This window comes from Rhagoletis zephyria, unplaced genomic scaffold (genome assembly GCF_001687245.7).
Source record: "Rhagoletis zephyria isolate East Lansing unplaced genomic scaffold, Rhagoletis_zephyria_1.1 Rzeph_scaffold_00306, whole genome shotgun sequence".
Taxonomy (NCBI): Eukaryota; Metazoa; Arthropoda; class Insecta; order Diptera; family Tephritidae; genus Rhagoletis; species Rhagoletis zephyria.
Genome location: NW_016157390.1, coordinates 205,832 through 224,488, shown reverse-complemented (window position 1 = coordinate 224,488; position 18,657 = coordinate 205,832). Strand labels below are relative to the sequence as shown.

At 34.0% G+C, this 18,657-nt stretch overlaps 1 protein-coding gene across 9 annotated transcripts in view; it reads left to right on the top strand.

Moving 5' to 3' along the window:
* Positions 1-18,657, top strand: part of LOC108358867 (uncharacterized) — a 54,715-nt gene that overhangs the window by 8,526 nt on the left and 27,532 nt on the right. For all 9 annotated transcript variants that reach the window (XM_017610380.1, XM_017610377.1, XM_017610382.1 and 6 more), the window contains 2 exons: positions 16,289-16,341; positions 18,480-18,607. In XM_017610380.1, the coding sequence (XP_017465869.1) occupies positions 16,305-16,341; positions 18,480-18,607 (165 nt within the window). In that variant the 5' untranslated portion in view covers positions 16,289-16,304. The remainder of the gene's footprint in view (positions 1-16,288; positions 16,342-18,479; positions 18,608-18,657) is intronic.

The window sequence follows — 18,657 nt, the reverse complement described above, 5'->3', positions numbered from 1 at the left end:
CCACCGCGACTTGAACTCGCGACCAATGATGTTTGAGTCGGAGGTCTTCTCGCTGAGCTACTTTCATATTGTACGAGAAATGCAAATTTGTACACTTACACTGCAATTTTCAACTGTCCCGCTCTGCAGCCGTTTTGCACTAGTTCAGAGATAGTTCTGATATATGTAGTTCAGAACTAGTGCTTTGTCAGACTGTCTCTAAATTTTACTTCCAGTACTTGTTCATACTTACAAATTCATACATACATATACATATATTGGTTTTTTGGCTGGTAAGTAGATATGTATCTGCTTTGAGTTACGTGTTCAGCTGGTGGTTGCGCGAATAGCACAAGTCGACCGCTTTTGCCTCTGCCCTTCCTTTTCGTAAACCACAACTGCTGATGGCTACTCCTAAGGCGTTTCACGTTTAACGAGTCATAATTAATTAGCATCTGTTACCATCTTTATTACCATATTTGATAGGAGGCAAACATGTTTCCAACGAGCATAACTTTTTGTTGTTCTATTCATCTATCGGACTACTTTTAGTACCGCTGCTCTAAGACGAATATACATAGCATATCAGATTTCAAGGTCGTCATCGTCATCAGTTGACACTTTTTGAATTTCTCTTAAAACATTATGGCCTTTCGATAAATCTGCAAGTAAATGTTGGCTGCGAGTGCTAAAATTACGTGGCACTAAATTTCTGTCTAGCTTTGTTGAAGGAGATTATATTATAACAGACAACAAGAATATATATATAACAAGAATAACAGATAATAGATAACAAGAAAAAAATAAAACTGATATATTGGATATGTTTTGTTATGGTATGGTGTGATGTTATTGTATGTAATATTATGTTACCTTATATTATGTTATGCTATTTTATGTTATGTTAAGTTATGCTAAGTTATGTTATAGTAAGTTATGTTACTTTATTTTGTGTTATGCTATGCCAGGTTTTACTATTTATGTTTGGTTTTGTAGTCCAACGCAATTCACCTCAACTCACCCCAGCTCATTTCAAATCACCTCTTATCAACTGGTATCAGTTCACCTCAACTCACCTTAACTCAGCTCATCCCAACTGACTTCATTTCAACTCAGCTTACCTTAACTAATGTAATTTCACCACAACTACCCTTATCTCATCTCAACTCGTGTCAACTCACGTTAACCTATCTAATTTCACCTTATCTGAACTCACTTCACTTCAATGCACTTAATCTTAACTTAACTCAACTCAGATCAGCTCAGTTCACCTAAACTCACCTCAACTCTCCTTAATTTTAGTGGTTGAATTTCAACCGCTGGGCGAACACTAGTTATTATTACCGAGAAGATTTTAAAAATGCTTTCGCGAAGTTATTGATTAAAGTCAATATATAAAACTGACTTTAAACTCAAAACCACACGTATAAGAAAATAACAAATATTTTTAGTGTCATCAATGCACGCCTTATAAAAAACCCTTAACGATATCTAGCACAAAACAATTTTTTGACCTGTATAATCAACTAAGAAAAAAAACAGTTTTCACGTAACTTGGCAGTCTAGCAACATTAATCTCCTTATTTGAAATCATTTACCCCACTGTACGATGTGCCCTTTAGCAAATTGATTAGGGTTTTTTATTTGTATTTTTGCCGTTGCTCATGAAAATAAATAAATGCCCCTACATTTGATGAAGTCAAAAGTGATTGCATTAACGCAACAATCGCTGAAATTACATACGCCCGGTAATTGTAAATACACTAATACATTACGCAGCAGTAATTTCAAGAAATAAATGAACTTACGTCGAACTACAAAGAAAATTGATTGCATAAGAATTTGACTTACATATTGTACACGCATACATGAATTATGGCAAGGTTCAGGCGAAAATGTGTATTGATATTAAACTCTTGGCGCTGCACCTTTTTCTTTGAGCACAATATTGTTGGGTGCTGCCGTTTTACCAATAACAATCAGCAGGGAAAACTTATTTCCTAGTCGCATATTAACTGACACCCAGCCACACCGCTACAGACCGATACTTTCATTTCTTGTAACTTTAATGAATTTTTAATATATGTATATATGTAACCAATAAGCAACGGTCAAATGACGAACAAGCCAAGCAACACCGCGTTTAAGTATTAAGAGACTGCACAACAAAGTTCAAATTGAATTTCAAAAGTTTCATAATCCGCACTCTAATCCTTTATTCACACTTGCAAGGACCTTTGAAGGACTATGAAACTGGACAGTAGTTCTCTCTACTTAACCCACTTTTCGGCGTTAGTTTTCTTACACATACCCTGTAGTCAAATGTACTAATTGTAAACTACCTCACAACTAGTATGAACCGCATGCCTAACTAGTCAGCCAGCTATCCATGCAATCAACTGGTATTTTTAACATGAGGATGTCCTACGAGATGGCAATTGTCAGACTTTGGTCAGAAATATACCAGTCTCATACTAGTTCAAAATAGGCAGAACAATACTATCCAATTATGGACTAAAACCACTTCTTTGGGAGTCAAAAATAAAATGAATTCATGAATATACAATAAAAAACGTTTGATTAAGTACACTTTAATATATTACACATTTTTATTTATCAGCCTTAGATTTGCCAATAATTATTACATTTCAAATGCATTTTTCATTAAACGCTATTAAAAGTAAAAGCTTTAAGTACAATAAATACTATATTTTTATCTTTTTTAATAATATTGAATATGGAAAAGAAACCATTTTAGTTAAAAATAAAACGAACTAAAATAAAGATAAAAGTTTTCATTGAAATAAATTATATTCATTAACTTTGCACATTTCAGTGCTTTCTTTTTAAAAATTTTTAAAAGTAATAATTAATGTTTAAAATTTGAGAATTGGATAAGAATAAAATAAAAAAATAAATAAATAAAGCGGTTATTAAATATTTTTAATTTTTGTCTATACTTTGGCTTGTTGATTGATAATTGAAATTTATCAAATAATTATATTAATCGTGTAATTAAAAGAGTCAAAGATAATTGAAAATACTCAAAAATAACAAAATAATGATGTAATTAAAATTAACGAATTAATTAAACATTTTTGTTTAAGTAATTAATTATTAATCATTAAAAAGGTGCTAATATCGGTATTTAATCATTAAGCGGTTATCCAAAAAAACATGCTTTAATTAATAATCATTATTTAACAGGTATGGTATAATGGCGAGTACGTACTCGCTTTAACGGTTTACAATATACCCAAATAAAATTTATAATATTTAGTGTACTCTATTGTATTAAACTGTCGAAGGCAAATAAAACAGGACATGAATAAATAATTTTGTACTTGGTACAAGTCTGGTAATTTTCGAACTAGTTCGGTTTCAGTCAGGAAATTCTAGTTGTAAGCTAGTATTTTTCCTGACTAGTTTGGGGTTTCACTGCAGGGTACTTATGTATATGTATGTATGTATTATTTATTTATTTATATAACATCAAATTTATTGACGAATTTAAGAGCAATGGCCACTAAGCCCTTCATCTCTTATATGTATATTTTTAAGTTATTGACAGAATTGAATAAAACTATGAAACGAGTAATTTAAAATTACAATTTTATGCGATGGAATTTTCCATAGAAAGTAACGGTAGAAAAGAGTTTTTGGCTATTCATTCTATTTTACAGCTGACCATGGTGAAACATTCTACTTTGCATTCTCCGTAATGAATCAAAGCAGCGAAATTAATAAAATATTGTGAAACATTATGCTCTGCATTGGGTCGGATGTATTGAGAACTGGGATATAAGCTGACTTCCAAAACGTACCAATACAATGTTTGGATACCGTTCTTCTGCGGTACTTAAACTGTTTTTTTATGCAGAATTGCGAAACAATACAACCACATACATTGAATATTTTGAATACTGAATAAAAGAATGAATATCCTTTCGTAATTTCCCATTTTCTCGACACCTATCGCAATTGAAAACCAACGAAGCATCAACTTTGTTTCTGATGCGCTGATTACTCTTGCGATGCGTTTTCGTTACTTTTCGGATGCGTTTTGGAAAATTGTACATTGTCAACATTTTGTAGTTCGACGTTATGAAACATTATATTTTGTACGTATACAATGCAATTGACGTTTTGCAAGTCAGCCACATTTTCTCTCCCTCAACAAACTGCTAAAATTCATAAAGGAGTCTGGTAAGCTTGCAGAGGAGCAATTAACCCCCACCCAACTTAGTATATATCCCTTTCCTCAAAATTCTGTCTCCTGGCCTTAAGTACAATGAGCAATATGCCTGAGTGCTTGGAAAAATTTGTTTCTAGATTTTTCTGGCCACCCACAATTCGATTCCATTCCAAGCACTGTGAATGCGATCTTAACAGGTTTATTCTGCACATTACAGAAGATTTTGTGACCGGAATATTTTATTATTAAAAAATGTTACCAGTTCTTTTCGCCGCGATTCTAGGTACGTTGGTAATGCGGTTAAAATATTCAGCAATTCAGCTGTGAAAAATTGTGAAAATTCTGACATTGTATATTTCACGGGCCGATATTTTTTTATCAGCTTATGAGATGGTAACAAAATTTACCGGCTACAAGAGTACACAGAATGCGAAAAGGGTTTAGAAACTGACAGGAACTTTATTTGCCGGTTACAAAATTTGTATTACCAGCGCAGAATAGACCTGTAAGACTCACATACTTCCTATTTCATATTTCATTTCACACCACCAAACTGGGATAAAAATGCAAAAAACGAGTGGCTTGGAACTTGAACTGTTTGATATCATTTGCAATACTCCAATTAATAAAAGCTTATCTGGGATATCGCTAAAAGCATCGTAGTTCGATTTTCGTAAAATTTATGAAAATGCGATCACTGAATCCGAATTGCTACGAACGTATGCACTCAAAATATATGCACGTTCGCAGCTATTCGGATTCAATACTAGCATTATCGTAGAATTCACAAAAAATCTAACTACAATGGATTCAGTGTTAGCTCTGTATAGCTTATCCTGTGATCTAATAGACCTGAAGCCGTATACATACATACATCCACTCAAATCTCACGGTTGGCATGTTATTTTCTTTCTGCATGTTATAGTTAATCTCTTGGAACATCATATTGGATACTTATAGCAAGACCACCAACAACGATTACAATACGCTATTCGTTTTACACAATTAGCTGCACAAATTAATTTTCTAGTTAATGTTTTGATGTCGAATGAAGGGCATTTCCAAGCAAAACTGTAGATTGTGGGACTCTGAAAATCCAAGGGCAACACGCCAGCAGCAGTTACAGCAGGCAGTGTTTGGTACGGTGTTATGGCCGAAAAAGTTATCGGCCCATATTTGTTTGAGAATGAGGATGAAACTCCAGAAACGATTTCTGGAGCCTCTTACAGAACAATGATTGACAACTTTTTGGGGCCAACGACAGACTAGTTGCCTAATTTGTGGTTCCAACAAGATGGAGCGACTGCGCACACTACTAGGCAAACTATGGATCTATGAACTATGGATGGTAGGTTGTATTTGGCCCACCCTGTATATCAACTCGTGCGCAACCTATCAGTAAAATTTTTAGTGGAGTTATTCCTTTTCATGTAGCTAATATACGTTCTAAATATGAACCAAATCGGACTATAAATATGGGGTTTTCAAATATCTCGACTGCTGCGCCACCTATCGTCTTAGCTCATCTTTCGTATTGCATTGTAATCGGGTTCTGAGCCAACTGTGAAGTTGGTCAAAAATTTATTGAAAGATTTGCCCCTAACAAACATACATACATACATGCCTAGGGAGAAAGTTAAGCTTGTGAAAAAATTGCATACTCTTAGCGAATTTTTTAAAAATAGTTTTAGCAAGGCCTCCTCTGCGTTGGAAAGACCAGGTGGAGAAGGACTTGGCTTCACTTGGCATTTTCAATTGGCGTCAGTTAGCACAGAAGAGAAATGACTGGCGTGCTGTTTTGGACTCGGCCAAAATCGCTTAGGCGGTTACAGCGCCAAATAAGAAGAAGAAGAAGAAGTTTTAGCAAGAAGACATAGTGCGCTAACCTCCTCGAAAATACATATTTTTTCGTGGTTTAAGCGATACACCTCTACACCTTTTAACCGGCTTCAAAAAAGGAGAAAGTTATCAATTCATCGGAATATATATATATATTTTTTTAAGGATGTTACCGTATAACTTTGGACCATGTTAACTGATTTCTAAAATTCTTTTTGAAGAGGAAAGGTGTTACTTCGCAAGTTGTCCCATACTAATTTCGTTTAGTACTGATCATTGGATCATTACGCGAAAAATGCATATTTTAGAACTGTGATGAATTAACCGCAATAAAGTTCAGAAATGACCAACGAACTCAAAACTGATTAGTATTTTCAATAATATCTGTTGAGCAAGCCGTTGAATCCGTTTAATTCATTCAGTTATAAGTTGATAGCTTTCTAAGTTTTTGAAAATTCGAAATGCAAAATTCAATATGATATTTAAAAATGAGATAACTGGAGTTTTGGAAATTACGAATTTCGAATAAAATAAAAAATATAATAAGAAATCTAGATTTTTTTTTTTGGGCTGAACATATACATAGCAGATGGCCCAACTATCCCTAATTTATAAATATAATTACTGTTATTATTTCATAATTTGATCATAAATTCATTTTAGATATGTTCCCTCGTATATATGTAACTTAACTGAAAATGACAGTTGAACAACCGAAAAAATTTGAATGTGATACAGAACTCGAGATCAGTGAGCATTAAAACATAGTACGTTTAATTCTTGGGAAAATTTTTCTTATTTCTAGAGCTGCCAACTCTTAGGGTCTTAATTTTACGTAAATTCGTGACCAGCGTGTCTAAAACCCATATCTTACAAAAATTTCATTTTTCAATTCATTTATTTATTTAAATGCACATATAAGACATAGCCTTTTATAGTGCCATATTTCATAATAATTACAGATTAATAAAAGTTTGCCATATTTCATAACAATTACATAATGATAAAATGTTGGTATCTTAAAGAATATATGTATACTAATCAGTTGTTAAACGAATTTTTGAACATTTCTTATATTTTCAGTTGAAGAAAGAAATAGAAAAGTGGGAAACAAAAATTTGTAATAAGATGGTATGGGATTTAGTTTGAGAAGAAAGAATACACAGCCGATTTGAAGCGCTTTGGACTAGTTTCCAAATTTAGTTTTCTTGGCAAAGAATTCCACAACTGTACGGCTCTAACAAAAAACATTCTTGATGTAACTGAATAGTTAAAATAAGGTACGATAAGATTGCATGTGCGAGTTGACTGTGCAAACGTCAGTTTCGAAAAGAGGTATTTCGGGTAACGGCTGTAGAGTACTTTATACATGAATAACACCTAACGACGATCAAATAAAATATAGATATGCTGCAGTCAAGAATATTTGTCCAAAACTCGGAGATGCGATCAAATTTACGCTTAAGGTATATATATCTAGCGGCATTGTGAAATAATAATGATATTTTCCGAGGGATTCTTTATCCAGAAAACTACATATATATTAACTCGTGGTACGATATTATTGATACCAATAGCGTTTTAAAGAGCTTAAGTTTAACACCTTGGTGAATGAAGTACGCTGTTTTCCATAATTGCCTCAGTACAGAATGCATTCAGCTGACTGATGCGTTAACATGATCAATACACGTTCGATTTTGATTCAATGTAAACCCAAGTGTTTTAACAATCTTCTCATACTTCACAACATTCCCATTCAGCATGATTGGCGAAACATTATCAAGATTGTAGGGAAAATGAGGTAAGGCAATTGCCTGCATTTTGGACGAATTGAGGTTAAGCCTGTTATTTTTCGACCACAGAGATATAGCTGGTAAGTCCTCATTTATTCGGAAGACTAAGTCTTCTGTTAAGCCTAGAGGGGCAGGGAGGTATATTTGAGCGTCGTCAGCATAAAGATGAATTGATACATTTTTGCAGTATTTTTCTATGTCATTAATATATAAACTAAATAATACCGGACCAAGAATAGAGCCTTGCGGTACGCCCGATTTTACTGGTGTTAAGCTAGAGCGGTTACCCCTAGAAACAACCCTTTGATGTCTATTAGTCAAATAGCTTTCAATTAGTTTCAATGCATCATTGCTGAATCCGAATTATGTGTCAAGCTTTTGAATGAGGATTCTATGGAAAACAGTGTCAAAAGCTTTCGAAAAATCCAATAAAGTGGGGATTGTCAGGTTGCCTTTATCTAAGGATGGTGGAACGTCCTCCATGACTTTGAGCATAGCGGTTGAGCAGCTACATATGTCCCCTGCGATATGCTGACTGATTTTCAGATAAAAGGTCTTTTTCTATCAGGTACTTCATCATTTGATTCAGTAATACTTTTTCGAAAATCTTTGATAAAGACGGTAGAATGTTGATTGGCCGAAAGTCACAGGGCTGTGAGGCATTACTTCTTTTCGCAGCAGGTATAATATTAGCCACTTTCCAGGTATCAGGAATTCTAAGTGAAGTTAGCGAAAAACTTATAATATGCGTTAAGGGTGGTATGATGTAAGAAAGAACGAGCCTTATAAACCTATAAATAATATTGGCTTATTTTCTGAAAAATTAACAGTTTATTTGACTCTCTCTCAATCTTTTATTTGGCACAAAATTCGTGATCAGCACAGTCCATTTGAGAGGTGTCTACAGTCAAGGTTTCATTTTAACATAATATTCGCGTCTAAAACCCTAATCAGTGGTACTTTCAAAAAGATTTTCTAAATTTTAGAGAAATTGGCAGTTTATTTGACAGCTGTCAACGGTCAAACTATAATATTTGTGGCATATTCGGGTATGCTTACAACAATACTGCGATCCCGCAGTTTTATTATAATCGTAAAAGCCCTTTTTATTTTTCGGGTAAAACATGGCTTTTCCGACCACTGTGAATTTAAACGAATTTTCTCTCCAATTTCAATTATAAAAATTACTTTTTTATTGCACATTCAAAATGTGTAGTAGGTTGCTATTAACAATAGTAGGTATACATTTCGTTAGTTTTTCCTTGAAGGCATTATGACCGAAGAAAATCCATTAATTTCCGGTAGCAAAGCTGTCGACGCTTTTACACTTCCAGTAACTAGCGAAGGGCTAATTTGTAACTGTCTGAGAGTACTTTGAGCTGCCGGTAGCGGGTCATAAACTACTGAAGACAATGAAAAGCTACATTTAATATGTGTGCATGTAAATAAGTAGGTATTTGTCTTCACATTTGTGTACGTACAGATACATATAACTGTATTAATACAAAGTGTATATACATTTTTAACGAGCTAACAAAGGGGCTTGCTGACTGCAAGACGGCGGACATCAGTCACAAACTTGAACCTATAAATTATCGAACGTTTCCCAAAGCGACTTAAAATTTTCGAGTGTTGTAGCCATGGGCAATAGGGCAATTTTTTTTTGGTGCTAGCTCAATAACGCCAGCGTCACCTTTGGTGTCAGCGCAATAGCGCAGTGTACTGAATTAACACAAGCGGTTTGATCAAACTTCAACATAGCGGCCAGAATATCAAAAAATTTTGATTTTTATTAAAATTACCTTCAGCGGCTCGTCAAACCCCATACACAACACAAATGGCTTGCAGCAAAGGGATATTACGCTTGGTTTGTCAAGCCGCTTCTGTGCCGAAAACATACTCTTTTCACAACCATTTTTGGAACTTTTGTAGACCTAACTCGCGTTTCATCCACTTTTCTTCCCGTTTTCGGACTAATTGTCGGATTTTATTTCGGATTTTCTCCTAATTTTCGGATTTTCTCTTAACAAGCGCAGCAACTTCGCGCACGTGTATATGTTACTTATTCTTTGGAACTTCACAATCACACTGCGAAAAAGCGAATCAACACGATTTTAGAGGCAGTCGAGAACGAACTTATAAAAAATGTGAAAACTTGTGATTTTTTTAGTTTTCAACTTGACGAAAGTATCGACATAGTGGGACTTAATGTTCTTCTCGTAGTATTGAGGTACTTATTCGCAATGCAAATCGAATAAGAACTTTTGATGAGCGAAGTACTTGAGACTTACACCACTAGCAACGAAATTTTTAAAGCTATCGACAAATTTGTACAGAAAAATGGTGTGTGGATATTTGCAGTTGTTGGAAAAACGAAAGAGGCGATGTCTAGGATGAAGCAAGAGGCATAAAACGCCACGAGAAGTCTCTGTATGATTCGTTGATATTCCCTGGCGACAAGAAAGATGCCGCCACTAGATTTAAAACCCGTATCGGATGATGCTGCGAAGATAACAGAGGCCTGTGAAACTAAAATTTTTTTCTAGCACGTCGAGATTTTTCATTGGTGAAATGTATATTTTAGAATATCTAGCAATTTGCATGAAACCCCTATAAATAAACATAGTAAATCAGAAAAACGTATGTAACTTCGAGGTCAACGCTAAGAAAAGTGATAGCAGCCGGTTTAACCAGCAATTAAAATGGAAAATGATTTTTTATTTTCTGTCAATTTCCATATAAAATTCAAAAAATGTAAATCATTTTTCATTTAAATTGCTTTCGTGAAATTGGCTTTAAAAGTTATTTTCTTAGTGTTAACGCGCATTATCAGCATTAATTTGGAAGGTTTAGAAAAAACCATTGACGAATATTTTCCCAACAATGACTCTGAGGATGTCTACAGCTGAATAACAAACGCATGTTTCATGTGACCCGACAAAAAAAAAAGCTGAGATGACAAATTAAGCTTTTGAAAACCTTCTGGACATCAGTTAAGACAGCACTTTAAATATTAAATAATACGAAGGGAACCAAGAGAGTTCTGGATGCAAGTGTATGCAGAAAACACTGCTGTTGGCAAGATTGCATTAAAACTACTAGTGACTTTGCACTACTACTAGGGCATTTTCAACAAATGCTTACATAAACAAGAACTATTTAAGCAAAAAAACGAAACCGACTTCAATTCCCATATAAAAATTTAAGATTATCGTTAATCTCTTCATGATCCAATGAGCGGATCTAAACCAAATTAGAATGGGACCCTCACAGGTGGTAACACCTTTTCTTAAAACAAAAAGTTATAGTAACCGGTTAACGTGGTCAACGTTATGCGGTACCATACATACAAAAAAAAAACATAATATTAAAAAATATTTCGACGAATTGATAACCTTCTCCTTTTAGTGAAATTGGTTAAAAAAAAGCACCAGCACGCTTTCAGCGTCACATGATTTCAGGGTAAACTTGTCAAAGCTCTCAATGAACTTAAAGGAAATAATGAAGTCATCATAACAATTTCAGTCCTCACTTTAAAACTAAATGAGCATTAATTTGCATTGTGTTTTCATTTTTTCGTAGACGTTTGAAGAGTAGAAGTGCCGCGAATTTTTTTAGCACATCAAGGGTGCCGCGGTGAAAAAAGTGTGGGCACCCTGTAGTACACCCTACAGTGGTGTCATATCTATTATTTCTATAATTTTCGGTGTTGAGCAACGCTTGTACCGCCAACCTAATTTAATTGCCAGGAATGTAGTAAATGCCATATTCTCATCATTCTTGAGTAAAAGCTTTAAATTTGCGTTCTCAACACTCAAATGCAAAAACAAAGTACGTGTAAATTTTCAAGAGGCGAATTGTGTGTGTGCCTCATGTGTTGCTTGGTTTTAATGGCGCTGGCGCTTTCCATATGCTGGTGTTTGCGCGGCAACTCCGGCTAAGCTGTTAACGAATTGCGCCGCGCAGCGCAGTGTTATCCATGCCTAGAGTGTTGGCGGATGGTTGAAAAGTTTCCAGTCTGCTTACATATACACATTGTGCATACATACATTCATCGGCGTAGCCAGAATGAAATTTAGGGGGGGCGGGGGCTCGACCATTTTAAGCTGGCATTTTAGGGTAATATTTTATATACATACATATAAGGAAAATTTGAAAGTTAAGGGGGGGCTCGACATAGTTCAACATACTTTCGTAAAAATTTCGAGCTTTTTAATTGAAGTTTCTTAAATATTTTGAGTATGCAATTTTGTAGCCCACTCAATTTTAAAATAATAAAGTGCAAGTTTCAAATGGCAAAAATATCCATTTTAAGATTTTTTTCTAAGTTGTTGCGCTGTTTTATTCCATATATAAATAAATTATGGGCATTCGCTATATGAAAGCAAATGCAAAGAAAATTCTTAAAAATCAACGGTAATTTTTAGCCATTTGACACTTTGTTATACTAGAATTGAAAGAGCTGAAATTCCCCACAAAAAACTGTCCATTCCCCGATTCCCCACGCAAACTGAAATTCCCCGCAAATCGGGGAATTCCCCACAAGTTGGCGTCCCTGGGCTGCACCTACTTATCGCTACAGACACACCCTGCGCACTTGTACCTTACCTGCTCGCATGTATGTATGTATATCAGACTGCATCACCAAAAAAGTTACTAAGCTAAAAAGCTCTAGCAAAACAAAAGTTTATACAACCTTGCGCTAAGGCCTAAATTAAAGCAAGCCCTTTATACCCTGACCCGATGGTCACTTATAGTCATTTATTAAACAATAACAAAATACTGGAATATTAAACTCTTGTTCAATAAATGACTATAAATAGCCTTAGGGTCAAGGTGCAGGGATGGTATTTTTTGGGATTGTAGTCGAAATTCAAGCCCTAATTTAAGCCTAAGTGGCAGGTTCTTTCACCTTTTGCTTTATTGCGGTAGGTATTCAAACTTCGCCAAAATCGGTCTTTGCCGTTCAATAAATGACTATAAGCGGCCATCAGATCAAGGTGCAGCGACGGTATTTTCGCCGATAGTAGTCCAGAGTTTTGGCTTTTATTTCAGCCTAAGTGGAAGGTTCTATCACCTTTTGTTTCTTGGCTAGAGCTTCCAAAATATTGCAAAAAACGCGGGTTTTTGACACTTTGAGCTCATTTTCTCAAAATTTGGAGCTGATTAAAAATTTATACTTACGGTTTCGTAATCAGCGCAAAAAGTATATCAAAAGCAGTTTTACCATTGGCTTCACCAAATTGTTTTTCCATTTTTGTTAGCCTGTGTTATTGATTTATTGATGCTGTCTTTTTTACTTGTTTCAAATATTGGTTTAAGAGAAATTTGAATAACTGGGCCAAAATTTTACCGATTTAAACTTATGTGGTATCAGTTGTAAGGTATTTTCTCACTTTTTAAAACTCATTCACGTCCAAATTTTGTTTTTCACAAATATCGACACATCTTAATTCAACTTTGAATGACGCTCGATCATCTTACCGTTCTCTTTCATACTTTGAATAAGTTTATTTATTTAATCTTTGAAAAAAGTGCAAAAACAACATCAAAAATCTGAATATTTAGAATTCCATACATTTTTTTTTTTTTACATTTTCGTGCAAATTGTTTTAACCCCAAACCGTTTTGTCTGAGGAGATTTTTTTCAAAAAATACTTATAAAAAACATATATGTAATACTCCTACTAAAACACTACAGTACAGATATATCAATAAACACGTACGAAAGAAAAGGAACACATACGTTTACAAATAAACATGTACACAACACATATACAAAAACGGCACTCAAGTACACAATACATTGACAAAAACGGTACTAGACTGTCTCGCTTTGATTTCGGAATGCTTACACATTGCGAAGTTAGCTTACTGCCAATATAGAAGTATTACATATATGATAAAAAACTAAAATTTTGGAGGTATTTTTAAATCGGTCCAGCTCACGTAAATCTTAATATTTTTCTAAAATATTTTGGCTTCACCATACAATATAATAGATTTTATAATGGAGAAACGGTACCGATTTTTTTTCTATGGGGATCGATGCAGTCTAATGTACATATGTATTTGGATAGCATTCGTATGAACGGCAACATAAAGTCTTGCTTTTTAATGGCGAGGACGTGGCTCGAATTATAAATAGCCAAAGCAAGAAAACAAGCATTAAAAGAATTGTCACACAGCGAAGAAGAAACGAAAATGGCGAAAACGTGAAGATAGTTATGTATGTATTAAGGCCCCGCTACTGGCGTCACCATTGTAATTTAAATACCATTTTTGGATCATTGACACGACATTGCCGCAAAATATTGTGCTTTTTTTTTATCAAAACAAACGAATTCTTAAATGTAATAAATAAATGCAAATATACGATTTGTTCTTTAATATTGAAGAGGACATTAAATGGAACTCGTTGTCAATAGATTTTGTTATTACTTTTAGAAATTATACTCACAAATGAAATTTAAAATACGAGTGCATTTCTTGTTAAGTTATCCAAATTTATATACAGTCCAGTGATGAATAATTGTACCTTTTTCCAACGTTTGATGACTGAAAGGTACATTAGGTACAGTCACTAGATTTTAGGTACAATCATCTTTTGATTAGATGCATTTTTTGTTTTCTTTTTCTTTGCCGTGCTAATATATTTACTTGTAGGCACGGGAGGAGCTTCGCTTTCATTTTGAAGTATAAAAAATTCTAAAGAAAAATTGTCAAAAGGAAGAAATTAAAAAACTCATATTATGTATTATCTTAAACATTTTACATTCATTAAGAGCAGCCAAATGCAAATTACTTACACTTTATTTAGCTATCCTCAAAATCGTAATTTTTTTTGTTAATTTTAAATCTTATTTTCACTAAGTCAAATTCAAATGAGTGAAAACAAATTTCCAAATGGGACTAAAAAATGGTCTTTTGATTGATTTAGATCATAACAGGCCTTCAGGCGTGTACATCCACTGCTAAAGCGGCTATTTGTAAGCTTTTGCCCATAATATCACCGATAAAGGTAGGGATAAAGGAAAGCAAGTTGTGCCAAAATTTGTCGATAAATTTTGTTGTCAAAATATGACATAATGAAAACCACCCTTTCTTCGCCCATACATTCCAATATCTTGGATGTCTTCAATTGTCTTCCCAGAGCGTTTTTGCTTCACATCGAAATTCGTGCTTCCTTATTTTCATTTTGACGCAGTGCAATGTTGATTCTTTTACTTTTATTTGGCTTTGCTTTTTGTTTTCGCTCAATTTAATTTTTATAAATTTTCAAAACAAAAGAAAAAACTTTTGAAATGAAGTGAGCCATACAAATTTTGAATTTATTTATGTACAAGCAAATATTTTTTTCCGGCTTTTGCAAATTAAATAAGTTCTCTGCAAGATGGTTTATATAAAAAAATACGTGTACATATATGGTATACGGGGTATGGAAATATCCCTTTTCCCTAGCAGATAACTTATTCATTTTGTTTAAGTAAAGCGGAAAACTCCATCTGTTTAGCACAAATTATTAAATTTATAATTTCTAGCACGTCGAGATTCTTTTCACATATCGAGCCCTAACCGCCAAAAAGATGTTAGCGACAGTTTTTCAAAATTTTCTCTTTGATGCAGAAATGTTCCTAGAGCGTCCAGATGCATTACTGCATCACGACGAATCTGGAGGAAAAGTTTTTGAAGACATTAATGTGTAAATACAGATTTACTTGAAGAAATCATAAAACAGAAGTTTGGACGATGTTTTAAAATTTTGAGAGAGCTAACAGATTTTCCACTTCTTAGAAACTTTCAAGGCAAATTTTACTATTCCCAATTAAAAATAAAATTGCGCGTCAAAACTTAACTGTCTGAAAGTATTAAAATTGCGTAAGTTGCAAGTTTTTACTAGTTTTGCGTTCAATAACTTTTTTTTTTTGATAATTTTCTCTTGCTCTAAATTTTATTCTCTATTTTTCTTTTACGCCCTCGCTTTAAGTACTTACTCGAAAAGTTATTGAATGGAGTCATTATTTTAAGTAGATAAATGTTGTATCGTGTTTTAAAACCATTTACTAAATTTTTAGAGATATTAAGTTTTATGTACATGTAACATGGAATGATGATTTTCTTTTGTTCGACGAGAGAATCGAATTTAGATTATTTCCAGGCCAATTTGCAGGGATGGTATTTTCAGGAATAGTAGTCGAGAATTCTAGCTTTAATCTTAGCCCAAGTGGAATGTTCCGTCATATTTTGTTTCTTAACTAGAGCTTCTCAAATATTGCAAAAAACGCGATTTTTGACATTTTCGCTTCGTTTTTCGTAAAATCTGGAGCTCATGGAAACTTTAAACTTACGGATTCGTAATCGGCACAAAGAAAGTCTACAGTTTTAGCATTTACTGCATAAATTTTTTCCTCCATTTTTTTGGCCTGTGTTATTATTTTATTTAAATTATTAAGGTTAACTAACCATCTTTTATTCTTTTCAGACATCAAACTACAGACATGAAAAGAGCCAGGCGATGGCAGCTCATAACGGCGTGTAAGTATCAATACTAATTTGTATTCTATTAATGCAAGCAAATCCCGTAATTCCGAAAAATTTTAAATTTCAAATTAAGATTAAGAACTTGATTATGAATTTGAAGTATGGTCTTTGTAAAATGCCTTTTTGACAACAATCAACAAAAGGCTTGAAACTGTACTTTTATAATTGGAACCTTAGTCGTTTTTTGTGGAAGATTTAAAGAAATGTACTCATAGCGTCGCTAATGTAAACGAAACAGAAAGTTTTAAGGAAAAGTTACAAAATTTTTATACCCGAGCGCACTTGTGCACAAGGGTATATTAATTTTGTTCACATAACGGTTGTTTGTAACAGCCAAAACGAATCGAGATAGATATAGACAAATGTATACATAAATGATCAGGATGAAAAAAGAAATCGATTAAGCCATGTCTGTCTGTCCGTCCGTCTGTCCGTCTGTCCGTCTGTCCGTGTACACGATAACTCGAGCAAAAATTGAGATATCTCAACGAAATTTGGTATGTAGGTTTCCCTTAATCCAAGTTCCGTTGGTATTAAAAATGGGCGAAATCGGACTGTAACCACGCCCACTTCCCATATAACGGTAATTTCCAGAAATACGAAAACTGCGATATTTTAGTAACTACTGAAGATAATTCACTCAAAATTGATATTTACAATAATTTTCAGACGAAAAATAAGAATATTATAAATTTTTGGAAAATGGGCGTAGCCACGCCCACTTATGGTTACATGTGTATATCTTTCTTGCAAACTCGGCACAGTTGTTGGCCTTGGTAAAACATACGAAATGGCCGAAAAGTTTTTAAATTGGACAATAACCACGCCCACATCCCATATAACGGTAATTTCGAGAAATACGAAAACTGCGATATTTTAGTAACTACTGAAGATTATTCACTCAAAATTTATATTTACAACGATTTTTATACGAAAAATAAGAATATTATAAATTTTTGGAAAATGGGCGTAGCCACGCCCACTTATGGTTACATGTGTATATCTTGGTAACCGCTACACCATATTTCTTCCAAACTTGGCACAGTTGTTGGCCTTGGTACAGCATACTAAATGGCTGAAAATTTAAAAAAATCGGACAATAACCACGCCCACATCCCATATAACGGTTATTTAGAGAAAAACAAAATCTTAGACAAGTCAGTAAATATTAAAGCTAATTTATTCAAAATTGATGCTTGCAACAATTCTTTACCAAGAAATACGTTTATGGTAAAATTTTGGAAAATGGGCGTGGCACCGCCCACTTATGATCACATATAAGTATATCGGTAACCGTTCTACCAATTTGTACCAAACTCGGTGTGGTTATTGTGCTTGCCACATATAACCATAACGTTGAAATTTATTGAAATCGGACTAAAATTACGGCCGCTTTTCATATAACGGTAAATTTCAGAAATGCTTGAAACTTCAATATTTCGAAATTGAAGGACGCTAATTTACTCAAAATTGATACACCCCGGCTTACCATCTAGCGGAAGGTTTCGGAAAGGTGAAAAAACATATATTTAATACTTGCGCCGGGTATTTAATGTTCGGCTCCNCTTATGATCACATATATGTATGTATATCGGTAACCGTTCTACCAATTTGTACCAAACTCGGTATTTTTATTGTGCTCGCCCCATAACGTTGAAATTTATTGAAATCGGACTAAAATTACGGCCGCTTTTCATATAACGGTAAATTTCAGAAATGCTTGAAAGTCCCCTATTTCGAAATTTAAGGACGCTACTCAAAATTGATACACCCCGGCTTACCATCTAGCGGTAGCTTTCGGAAAGGTGAAAAAACATATCCACCCGGCTCCCCCCGAACTTAGACTTTCTTACTTGTTTTTTTTTTTTATTAAATGCTGGAAACTTTACGTAAGAATTGAGAAAAAACCATTAATCGAACCTGAGTACTTTATTATAATGGGAGGCAGAATTGTAAGATTAATAGATACTATTTCAAACAAGAAACATATGATTTTAAATGGGATACACAACTTCAAAACCTATTTTAATTTATTTATCTATTAAAACATTTTAGGATAATTTATGTTATATATTTGGATTTAATTAAACCAGATTTTTTATAACTCTTTTCAATTAACACCTTATTTACAGCTCTGTTTATGCTGGTCACAAATACAGTAGCAGTGGCGCCGTTCAAAAAAGTTTCAATTGCCACAACATCTGCGACGTCGACAACAACAACTAACACAACAACGGAAGCGCCCAGCAGTGAGACAAATGTACGTACTTTCAATATTTAATTAAAATATTAGTGTATAATAAAATTAAT